At 40.4% G+C, this 12575-nt stretch overlaps 1 protein-coding gene across 1 annotated transcript in view; it reads right to left on the reverse strand.

Moving 5' to 3' along the window:
• LOC109915609 (collagen alpha-1(XII) chain-like) overlaps positions 1-12575 on the reverse strand; it is a 259058-nt gene that overhangs the window by 235509 nt on the left and 10974 nt on the right. The window contains exons 2-3 of the mRNA XM_048601391.1: positions 9117-9224; positions 2161-2277 (exon numbers count right to left, since the gene is read on the reverse strand). Coding sequence (XP_048457348.1) covers positions 2161-2277; positions 9117-9189 — 190 coding nt within the window. The 5' untranslated portion in view covers positions 9190-9224. The remainder of the gene's footprint in view (positions 1-2160; positions 2278-9116; positions 9225-12575) is intronic.

Raw genomic sequence — 12575 nt, forward strand, 5'->3', positions numbered from 1 at the left:
TTCATTGCCGTTTATGGAAGAGAGTTCCAAATCTCTACCACCCTTCATTCGTAGAACTGTTTCCCAACATCTCTCCTGAACTTTCTGGCCCTAGATTTTCAGGCTCTGCAGGCTAAGTCTAGAATCCCCAACAAATGAAAATAGTTTACCTCTATCCTACCCTGTCTCTTCCTGTTAATATCTTGAAGACTTTAATCAGATCACCCCTTAACCTTTTGAATTCTAGAGAAAACAAGGCTACTTTGTATAATCTTTCCTCAATGTTAAAACTGAAGTCCAGGTATCATTCTCAGGTATCATTCTTATAAACCTATGCTGTACTCCCTCCAAGGCCAATATTTCCTCTGTAAGGTGTGTGCCTTAGTCTGCTCACAAAACCCCAAGTGGGGTCCAACCACAATCCCCGCATTGATTCTTCCTTGAATGTACAAATTGATCCTGGCTTATTCCTAATGTTCCAAGTACCTCCACCATGCCCCATGATGAAATAGCCAAGCTTCACTATTGAGGCCAGAGATATGTAGGCTTTTTGCTTTCAGGAGCTATATGAATGCCAACCGTACATAGTACCTTAGTCAACATTGTCCACATTCCCATTTGTTTTCACGTACGTACATTAAGTTGCATATTCTGAAAGATTTCACTGCACTCATTTAGAATGTATCTACAAAGGAGGGAGCAACAAGCCAATCACAAAAGAAATGCAACCCATTCCAAACCAACTTAATTGAAACAACATAAACCGAGCAAATAAGAAATTTAGTTAAAAATGGAAATGGTTGCCTGGGTTTCATGGGGCAACTTGCCAGAGGAATGATGCACAGTCCACATTCAAGAACTAGACTCGTTTACATATTTTTTTAAGCTAAGTCTGAGACCTACCAGTAACCACGGAAGCATTCCCATTAAGGGGTCAGCACTATCAGAAGAGGGGAAAAATAGTTAAGAAAGAAAACAAAATATTTCATCAAGCAGATTTCACTGCCTGTGCAAAAAAAAAACCTTTTTCTCTTCGAATGCAACTTAATTTCTTACATTGTTCGTGAACCAGCAAAGGCACTATTATATTAATATAAACATCAGCTAAATTAGCATTTTTAAATTGCAGTTTGCAACAAAGAAAACATTCCCATCATTTCTGTAAAAGTACATTTTTTCAAGAAGTTCTATTGCCATAAATGTAGCCCCAGGATACTGAACTCAAAGAATCAGTAGAATGCATGAAGAGGATGGTATAGATGAAGGAGTGGGTAGTTGTAGGGGTGGGTGTGGATGTAGATGAGGCTCAATACAGAAAAGCACGAGGTGATACATTTTGGTAGAAAGACCATGGGGAGACAGTATAAATTACAAGATAACCGAGGAACCTGGGTACATATGTGTGTATGTCATTAAAGATAAGTTGGAAAAGCTGTTAATAAAGTGTACCCTATCCTAAGTTTTATTATTGGAATCATAGAGCACAAGAGTAAGGAGGTGCTGTCGAACTTATGCAAGATACCAGCTCAGCATCAAATGCAGCACTGGGCACTTTCTGGGCACTGCACTTTAGGAAGGATGTGAAGGTAGCTGAAGGAATGCAGAAAAGGTTTACAAGAATGATTCCAGGAGTGAGGGATTTCTGTATACAGATAGATTGGAGAAGTTGGGCCTACTGTCCTTGGACAAGAGAGGGCTGGCAGGAGATCCAATTGAAATATTCAATATCATGAAAACTCTGTGTAGAGCAAATAGCGAGATAATGTTCCCACCCAAGAAAGGCCACAGATTTAAAGTAATTGATTTAAAAAATGTCAAAGTGACATAAGGACAATCTCTATCATACAGCAACTGATCTGAGTATGGAATATGCTGCCTGGGTGTACCGGAGAGAGGTTCAGTCAAGGCTGTCTAAAGGAAATTAGAAGATTATTTGAAAAGGATGAACATACAGAGTTGTGGTAGAAGACAGGAGGTATAGCACCAGGTGAGGTGCTCATATGAAGAGCTGTGCAGACAAAATGGGCTGAATGGCCCCCTCCTGAGCCAGAACAATTTCGTGGTGGGGCAAGTGACAGCGATTTATGGCGTGGATCTCCCGAAAACAGTAATTGAAATTTAGCTGTGTTGTAATGGAAGTTCACTGTTCAGTCAGTGGCAGTTGCTACAACATTTACTCACCAGTGGTGGGTGCTATCGTAAGCCTGTACCCCTGTACTCTGCTGGGTGAGCGTCTCCACATCATTTGAACACTATTTTCAGTTAAAATTTTAAACTTCAAATTTGAAGGAGGCTCCACTGCAGAGAGAAAAATGTCACAAAGGGGAAGACGTTAGTCTCAGGTAGGATTCCCGCGATGTGATAAATGCAAAACAATTTTTTTTATGAAAAGATGGTTCAAACTGCAATGCTTAAAAGCAGAGTTGGCCGAATGGCAGCTATAAGCATTTCGAAACCTACATCTTTGCATAAATTTGCTTCCAACAATAAGCATTAGGAGTTTGATGTCTATTGTTGGTGAGTAGAGAGGACCATATAACACGAGTATCAAAAGCTGACGTAAACACAAATTAATACTGACATAAAATATAAACAGCACATGGAGAGCACAAGACATTGGGTTTTGCACTCAGGGAAGTTTACAAGTTGCAGCAGAAAACAGAAAAGGATAAAACAACAATTACTAACACACCCAAGTACAAGTAGAGCAGCTACACAGATACAAAATAATCCAAAAATAGGTGAAGATCTGACACTCAATCCGGGGACAAGTTTTGGTTGTTACATGCTTGCTGCACTCAATACAAAGCTTGTCAAATTACTTGCCAGAATAGAACACTTGACACTTCACAACTTGCCCGAGAGTTAGGAATTTCAGAATGTCCAATTAGTGCAACGTCATCTCCAATAATCTTGAAAGATTAATTGCAAACAGTTGTTCTCTTACGTTTATATATATAATTTAAAAAGGAATTCAGCAACCAAATAATGTGATTTCAAATTTTCCAGTTACTTCACAAAAGCAGTTTTTGAAAGCTGATTCAAAAAATAAAGAGATTTTATAACTTTTACTTTAGTACTAATAGTAGTTGTTCTCATCCACTCGAATTAATAAATGTGTATAACATTGAACATCATTTTAATCAATTTGTCATTATATTTAATTAATTATTACAATCATTGTAGATCTGATGCTAAATTAAACCTGAATGATGGAAAGTTGTGGTTATATGTTTAAGATCAGTGTTGATGTGAATACAAAATGCTGACTTTGACTTCTTTTAAAAACATAAAACTTCTTTTTAGTTAAGAAACCAAAGTGAATTGCCCTCTGAGTTTAAACACCAGTTGAACATTAAAAACGCTAAAAGATGCACACACATAAATACCATTACTGTATGATCTTCTGATAATTTGCTAAAGCTTCTGTATTGAAATAAATTACAAGAAGGTGCTGTTAATTTGTACACCAGGCCAAACGCTGGCAATCTTCAAAGCACCTGCTGGTGTTTGAGAGAGATCTTGCTGAAATGCTCACAACATTTGAACAGACAAGCTTTTTTCACAGTTACATAATCCACAGCCAGAGACACTGCAAGACATTCACGGGGACCTTCACAAAGAAACGCGGGTGTTGCGAACAACAGTACTTCTGTTATATGATCAGAGTCTGCCTGTATTTCACCGTGTATCTATTTTGGTTTGTTTCTCTCCTGTACCCATGCCTGCCACATACCAGCATTTTAACCTGACTTGCCTGATTGTTATTCATGGGCAGTGACTTCTGTATTCTGCAGGTAAAGGAACATGTCCAGGCAATAAACAGGATAGTGGCCACAACACATCCCCAGTGCATTCCTCATGGTAACACCTCAACCAATCAGATTCGACTTGCAAGCCAATCGGCACCCTTTACTCATGGAGTGTAATTTTTTTTAAGTTCATTTCTGGGATGTGGGCGTCGCTGGCTGGGCCAGTATTTATTGCTCATCCCTAGTTGCCACTGAGAGGGTGGTGGTGAGCTGTCTTCTTAAACCACTGCAGTCCACCTGGTATGGGTTGGCCCACAATGCCATTAGGGAGGGAATTCCAGGATTTTGATCCAGCGACACTGAAGGCACAGTGACATACTTCCAAGTCAGGATGGTGAGTGGCTTGGAGGGGACCTTGAAGGTGTTGATGTTTCCATGTATCTGCTGCCCTTGTCTTTCTAGATGGAAGTGGTTGGGGGTTTGGAACGTGCTGTCTGAGATTCTTTGGAGAATTTCTGCAGTGCAGAAATCACTGCTGCCTTGAAAACTTTGTGTTCTTACATTTTTCCTGATGAGTGCAAGTTGAAAAACTCGGACAGTTTTTCTATCTTTTTCGACCAATACTCAAGTTCTGTACTACCAAATGACAATATGATCATTAAGGTATTCTATAGAGCAGATACAGAGAAACTATTTTCTCTGCTGGGGAAAAGGAAAGAACAAGGCTTAATATGAGAGCTATGCTATTCAGATGTGATTTCTTCAGACAAGCAGTATCGAAAGTCTGGAATCTCCTGCCCCAGAATCTGTTGATATGGGGAAGGGAATGGAATGGACGCAATTTAAAATGCAAAGCTTGAGATTCATTTTTGGCACAGATATTAAGAAGGGAGGGTAAGGCCAGGTAAGTGGAATTAAGGTAAAGATCCATTTAATAATAGGATTGAAAGATGGACTGAATAGCATCCTGTGTCTATCTTTCACTACCTCACAATGTTGTTCTCCTGGGATTTTGATGAAGAGTAATTTGTGGCTTTGGAAGTAAAACCAGGGTTGCACCTCAATCCTGTCAGGTGTTTATGGAGCTTGGGTTACCCACAGTTTCTGTCTTCTTCATAAGTCCCCTTACCCCTGTAGATTCAGACTATAGTTCCCCCAACCTCCCCACCCCAGACACTTGCAAAATACAGGGATCCCTTTACACACAGAAGCACTGTAACAAAAGTTACAAAAAAAAGAAATTAAAAAAAAACATTAGGAGACAAATGGATTTTAAAACTCTGATTAGAGACTGATATTGTCACATTAATTAGTGTCTCACACTCATGCAAATTGAAACTGATGGCAGTAACACAAGTTTCCACCCTCACACAATGAAAGCTTGAACACAAAAGACTGTTCCACATATTTTATAATGATATTCTCCATGTTGAAGTGTACATGCACTGGGAGGTGTTTCTGATTCGGGTTCAGATGTGCTTATCAATCAGTCATAGGAGGAGATAGAGATGCATTACATTCTCAACTCTAGAGTCACTTTTTATATTGCTAAACTCATGCTAAACTTTGGCTGCAAGTAAAGAAATCAAACATAATTAATAATTCTTATATTTTAAAATGCCATGCTGCCAAAAATGGAGACAAATTAAACATGCTGTATTTTCCAACAAAACATTATTAATACACATGCATAAATCACAGCTAATATATGAAGACAGATAGAGAACTCAAAAGTAGTTAGTGTTCGGGAAGATAGAATATCATTGTAAAATATTCTTCTTGTTTCCAAGATCTACAGCTCAGGACAAATTTAATGCAAAGGTAGAGAAGACTGAGCTGAGTTTTTAAATGAACATTTTTGTTGTTGCTTTATTAAAATATTGTTAGGTGGAAATAAAAGCAGTATTACCAACCTGGGTGTGTATTTTTGGTTTAAATTGGGGCAAGTGATTCGCAGAGGGATGTCAGTCAGTGCGTCCAGACATTCAGCACCTCCTGTCAGTGAGCCCAGGACGGAGCTGAGGGCTAAATGTTCCGCTTCTCGGTGGAAAATCCGACGCGTACATTAAATTAAGATGGTTTAAGATCGCACGGAGCACCCACGTACATATAAGCAACCTGCGCTCTTTCTCTCTCTCTGGGAGCGGGGGAGAAGTCTGTGCGTCTATGTTTTTTTTGTTTCTGCAGGGAAATTATTCGTGTGCGTGTGTGTGGAAAAAAAAGCAATTTTTTTTTACATTCACTCAAATGCAATCACTTCTCATCCACCATTCCAATTATTCCGGAGTTTCTCTCCTTCTCAATGAGTCCAGAGATTCCTGATTCGAATCATCCTGCGTCCTGAACGATCACTTAACGCGTTCGCAGGATTTTCCGCATGAACTTAGACTCCAACCCATTTCTTCCAAGCAAGGTTGGCGCCTCCGGTGGAAATGATACTGAAATAATCAGTTTCTAACAGTATCATTAAAATATGGAGTGTGTTTTCTTGTTATAAATGCAATTACATAAAATGTATTTTCTTTTAATTTAGAAGTAATATATTTAAGACATGACTTGGTAGATTTCAAGTTTCTCTGACTATTAGAAGGGGAAAAATCTACCTTTTAGCTCAAAAGCACCACCCCTAACAAAAAAATTAACAGTTCTGACTCGACCTCCGGTCCAAATTGAGACTGTCTCCCGTGTGCGCGTCCCCGCGAAAGCGCGTGACACAAGCGAAGCGCGTGTACGAGATACTGCGCGCCCCCTCTAATCACTGGTCCAAATGCTGCCGCCTCCCTTGTCCGTACAAGGTGCGAAAAGCTGCCTCCCCTCTTGTGTGTAGCCCTTGGTCTGTTCCTTTGCCCGTCAACGCTGTATTCCCAGAAGCATCTTCATCCGTATCTTCAAGATGGCAGTGTGGGCTGCCAAAGTAGCATTTATTGTTTTGCAAATGGTTGTTTTGGACTTTGCCTCCTCACTTCTCTTAGAATTTGCATTAGAGAGGGCTCTGCAGCCTAAACCCCAACTCCTCCTTTGAAAATCCAAATCATTGGATGGTGCAGTGCAAAAGAGGCCCTTTGGCCCATCAAGTCTGTACTGCAAAAGCTAAATCGAAGCTAGTCCTACTTCCCTGCTCTAGGCCCATAACCTTGAATGTTATGACACTTCAAGTGCTCATCCAAGTGCCTTTTAAAGGTTGTGAGGTTTCCTGCCACAATTGCCCTTCCAGGCAGACCCTCACCAACCTCAGGTTGACAATTTTCTTTCCCCAAATCCCCTGTAAACCTTCAAACTTTCAGCAACATTGAATGTTGCACTTTGTTATGCTGGTCATGCCATTCACACACACAACAGCACACCCCGCTGGTAAATCTGAATCAATATGGTTTAATTTGAAGTGATTCCCTGCTGGGAGAAAAAGAGCCATGATTCTATAAGATTTGTAATCCCACGATTGTTCTTGCTGATTAGGAAAAAAAAGCATTTCTAAACAATTCCCAAATGTTAGCAAACCACAATTAAACATATCACAATCTTCCACATCCTGCCACTATCTCAGTGACCAAAGGATTGTGTTGCCATGACTTCAGCCCTGAAGCAACCACTGGTTGGCATGTTTATTTGTGTTCAGTCAGGGATGGTATGCATTTGGTAAATAAGGAAAAACTGTTTCTACGCGTGAGGAGGGTCCACAGATTTAACATGGTTGGCGAAAGATGTTCTTATCATCTGCATTGAACTTCAATAAATAATAAACAGAATTGCTTAGATGGGGGGAATGCAGAACTGTGTGAGGGAATGAGTCTAACTGGATAGTTAGACTTCCTGTGCTGTATCATCCTATGAAATTTATGGCCAGTGTTGGGACCAATTTAATAAATGGAAATATACTATGAAGACATCAATATACTGTATAATTATAATGTAAAAATTTAGTGTTTTTTTGTTAGTGACAACACAACAGTACAGCAAAGTCATTGAGATTTTTTTTGATTTCTGTATCAATGGTGAATCATAAACATTTTGGAAAAAGTATCTTACTTTGATGTACGACCCATAAAGGGGAAGCCCGGTCTGTCTAACATTAATTAGAACAAGCCACGTTTACATCATTTTGATCAGGATTGTCCAAAGACACAACTACAAGTTTAAGTCAAACAACTTGACTGTTTTAATTCTCCATTTAACCAGTGGCTTTGAAGGAAGTGAGTCTCGCCTTTTAAGGTCATTAGTTGCAGTCAGGGAGGATGAATGAACTTTATCGCCAATTGGAACATCTCCAATCTGCTGTATATCCAGTGGTCTTGTCTACATACAATGACAGACAATCTGGATTTCTTATCTGACAAAACTGAAATGACTGATGTGAACTTTTCAGTGCTTGAGTTTGGAGACTGTTAAGTGTGGTTGCATAAAGATATTTCCAATTAGAATAGAAGTCTAAATAGACTGATAGGTTCCTTCCTGCACATCATTGTCTAATCTGATTTACAATGCACCAAGTTATCAGTTTCATAAAGAGCTATCCAAATTCATGCCATTTTCTCCTAAATATTAAGTTAAGTCTTAAGGACTTATATTTCAATAACATCTAATACACTGTAGTACTGCATTTCATGCTGATTTAAAATAAAGTGTGATTAAAACGAATAGAAAGGAAAAAGGTAATCTGAAGGATTGAGAATATGAAATTTTTAGTGGAACATGTGGTGATAAAATTCCTCTGCTGTGTGTTGGTGACGTTGTAAATACTGTGGAAAGATTTATTCTTATCTGTGTTTCGACTAATTTCACAAGGATCTCTAAATCTAAAGAAAATTAATTCATTGTATCAGTGATTTTGCTTTTACAGTAAGTGTTATAGACTGACTTTGGCCATGATATTCATATGCTGAGAAAAGAAAAATAAATTAAAGCATAATTATTAAATCATTATTTGAATAAAATCATTAGCATATCACAGTTGAATGTATACTTTGGATAGACAAGCTGAATCCATGGGGCAACTGAACTGTACTCGAACAATTCTCAGTTGTTATGTGACAGGTAAATAGCACTGAACATTTATTAATGCAACAATATAAATATATTCCTGTGGGCTTTTACACAACCTGTTAAGGATAAATAAAATGTTATTAGAAAGCCACTGCCAAAATCAAATAAGTATGACAATAAATACAGATGGATCTGTTAAGAAAAGGGATTTCATGGAGAACCTATTGAGAAAGAGGTTAAGTTTTATTTACAGTCAGTCTCCAGGAGGATTATATTTCCAGGGAAATGAATCCCAAACAATCACTAGGAAAATAGAAAGAGCTGATCATCATCCCAGATTAGCTCGTGGGTAGTGCTGCTGCATGATTTCTGTGCAGGAGTGGCTGGAGAGAAATGAGACATTACCTTGAGCTTCCACCAAGGGGGCAGATAGAGCTGCAAGGAAAGCAGCAACTGCTAGGCATAGCCTACTCTTCATTTTCGCTCGTTGGATTCACAAGTGCATGAATGAATCTGGAAAGAGAACAGAAAAACTCAACAGTGGTGTCATGAAGAGAACTGGTCAGATTTAAGAATGGTTAGAGACAAAAAAAAACTGCAAATGCTGGAATCCAAGGTAGATAAACAGGAGGCTAGAAGAACACAGCAGGCCAGGCAGCATCTGGAGGAAAGGAGAATTCAATGATTCAGGTATTACCCTTCCTCAAGACTGGATGTGGGGGTAGGGGGAGCTGCAGATAAAGTGGAAGAAGGCAGGGGGTGGGGTGGGGGTTTAGCAGAATGGTAGGTGATAGGCGGACACTGGTAGCAGGTGTGACGTTGTTGGTCGATGGGAGGGATGAATCTGGGTGGTGGCTGGAAGGGAGGATCAGAAGGTGGAATGGAAGGGAGGCAGTGGGGCTTCAAAGGGAGGCGGGGGATGGGTTGAAATTGGAGAACTCAATTTGAAGAACAACACCTTATCTTTCGCATGGCCACCCTACAGCCCGGAGGACTCAGCATTCAGTTTTCCAATTTTAAATAACCCATCCCCTGGCTCCCTTTCCAGCCCCACCTCCTCCCTTCCATTCCACCTGCTGAACCTCCCTTCCAGCCACCAACTGAATTCGTCCCTCCTACTACCAGTGTCCACCTTTTACCACCATTCTGCCTCCACCCCTTCCCCACCCTTTATCTGCAGCTCCCCCTACCCCCACATCCAGTCCTGAAGAAGGGTAATATCTGAAACATTGACTGCTCCTTTCCTCCAGATGCTGCCAGATTTGAGAATGGCTCAGTTCACTGGCAGCTGTGACTCACCGAGTATCAAGAATGTACTGAGCAGTAATATGCAAACAATTACACAGGCAAACACACATACATAGCCACACACACAAACACAAATGCAGACACACATTCACAAATATATACAGCCAAACACGGGCAGACACACATACATTAGAGAAATACGCAAAGGTTCACACGCACATATAAATACATAAACAGGTAGACACACACTGAGTGTCTCAAATAATCACACATACAAAAATACACGCAACAACAATCAAAATGCCCAGATACACAAATGCAGAAATGTTCACACACGCACATGCACAAAAGCTTACACATAAACAGAAACTCTTCGGCACACACATGAAATGCTTACACACACAACACTCATTCATGCATATACACAATCGAACAGTCTAATGGCCTCAGTTCACATTTGCCTTGGATTCCAGACAGTAATGATCACAACTTGACATCAGGAGCACAATTTAATCTTGAGGAAAAGAAAGTTGGATAGAAGAAGAATAATTTCATATCACATAAGACCTCAAATAAACTTATTGCTCACAGTTTTGTTTTGAATTAAGTGCGGAAGATTCTTTTAGGACTGGAGCCTGTGTATATTTCACTGTTACAGTAAAGTGAAAGCTTCAGGCATTGAATTGCGGTGATCAAAGGGCTGCTTTAATTGTTAATAGTTGCTGTCCACATTGTGTTATGCATGAGTCAAGTTCTACTTGTATGCAAATAATTCATAGTCTGCACTGTCTCATGCAGAGAATGTTAGCTTGTGGAGTTCTGAATTGTTCTTGGAAATGAAAACCCTGAGTGTGGAACCATTATCTCAGGAGAGTAAAAAGGTAATAGCAACTCATCGCTTCTTTGACATTTCATAATATGTCATTTACCATGTGTACTGTTGCATGCGAGTGGCTGCAAATACATATCAAAGTTTAAGGAGTACAGATGCATGTATGTCAATGCATGAAAGAAGGTCTTGCATTTATACAAAACACAGTAAATGAAAAACTCAACAGGGCAGTATCTGTGCAGAGAGAAACAGAGGAAATGTTTCAAGTTCAATATGACGTATTCAAACCGGGCTCGAAACATTAACTCTTTTTTTCTCTCCACAGATGCCGTCAGACCTCCTGAATTTCACCAGCATTTTCTGTGTTTCAGATTTCCAGAATCTGCATTATTTTGCTTTTATTCATGAATGTATATAACAACTTTCAGACCACAAGCCTCTAACAACCAATGAAATATTTCCGAAGTGCGGACAACGTTGCAACTTAGCAAACACGGTTGTCAATTTGCATGTAGCAAGCTCCCACATACAGCAACATTACAATGACCAAGCAATCTGTTTTCAATAATGTTGTGTAGGGATCAGTATTAGCAAGGACTCTCTGAAAAGCTACCCTGTACTTTTTCAAAAACATCCAACTGAGAGGGCAACCAGGGCTTTATTTAATCTCTCAGCTGAAAGGTGGCGCCTCTGACAGTGCAGCAGTCCCATAGGCATCCTGAATTATGAATTCAGCGTTGGGGCTGGGAATCTATGGGGCAGCAGTGGGCCCATCCATCTGTCAGAAATTGGAGAGAAACCTTGCCTCAACTAACCATGGCAACACAGACTATAGGTTACGTTCGCTGTGCAATTAACTGCCTGTATTTGGGGTTTCAGGTCATTTAAGGGATGTAATCCAGACCCCAAGGGCTGCTGGACATTTGCAGCACTACAATTCTTTTCAGCGCCACTCAGAGCAGTGGCCATTGCAGGAACTGCAGCAGACCAGACAAGGTGTGGTGGCTTGAAGCCAAGTGTGTGGAGTTCACAGGAGCCACTCAGGTTGCACTGCATTGGAAATGGGAAGGTCGTGAGTATTTGATGGGGGAGGAATGGCCTTGTTGGTTATGTGAGCAGGGTTGTCTTTCAATGAGTGGAGAACCTGGCATGGACCATAAAAACGGGAGGGCCCCTCGCTTCTCCTGAACCCGCGAGGAGGTTTACCCATCAGTCTTCACATGTGGAAAGGTGCCCGCCCAAAGCGGGTGTTGGCTGTGTACAGGCTTCAATTGGGCCAATGCATACATGAGCCCATCTGCCACTTACAACTTCGCTGTTAAATGCCAGCAGGAAGATAACCATCATCCACCATCCCTGCTGATTTTATACACAGCTCCGTCCTAAAAGCACACTCCATAGGGCAGTGTAAAATTCAGGCTCCGGATTGGATCATAAACCTCCTACCTTCAGACTCAGAGATGAGAGCACTGCTGATTGAGCAGAGCAGAGCTGACACCTGAACATAACAATTTGCTGTAAGAGTTGCGATCAATTCTCAAACACCGTCTAACAGACCCCATCAGAATAAATGGTTCCCTCAGTTGGTAAGGCTATCTTCCAGCTTAAATGCCCCCATAAATGCTGCAAAGGAGTATAGATGTCCTCTGGAGATTGAAGTTTAGATGGCAATGAAACAACACCGGAGTAACTATAACCAATTAATAATGGAATGAATAAGAAAAATGTCAGGAAGGTTCCTGACATTACCCAGTCAAGAAAAATACTGTGACAACAAGGTGCAG

This window comes from Rhincodon typus, chromosome 9, assembly GCF_021869965.1.
Source record: "Rhincodon typus isolate 14 chromosome 9, sRhiTyp1.1, whole genome shotgun sequence".
Classification (NCBI taxonomy): domain Eukaryota; kingdom Metazoa; phylum Chordata; class Chondrichthyes; order Orectolobiformes; family Rhincodontidae; genus Rhincodon; species Rhincodon typus.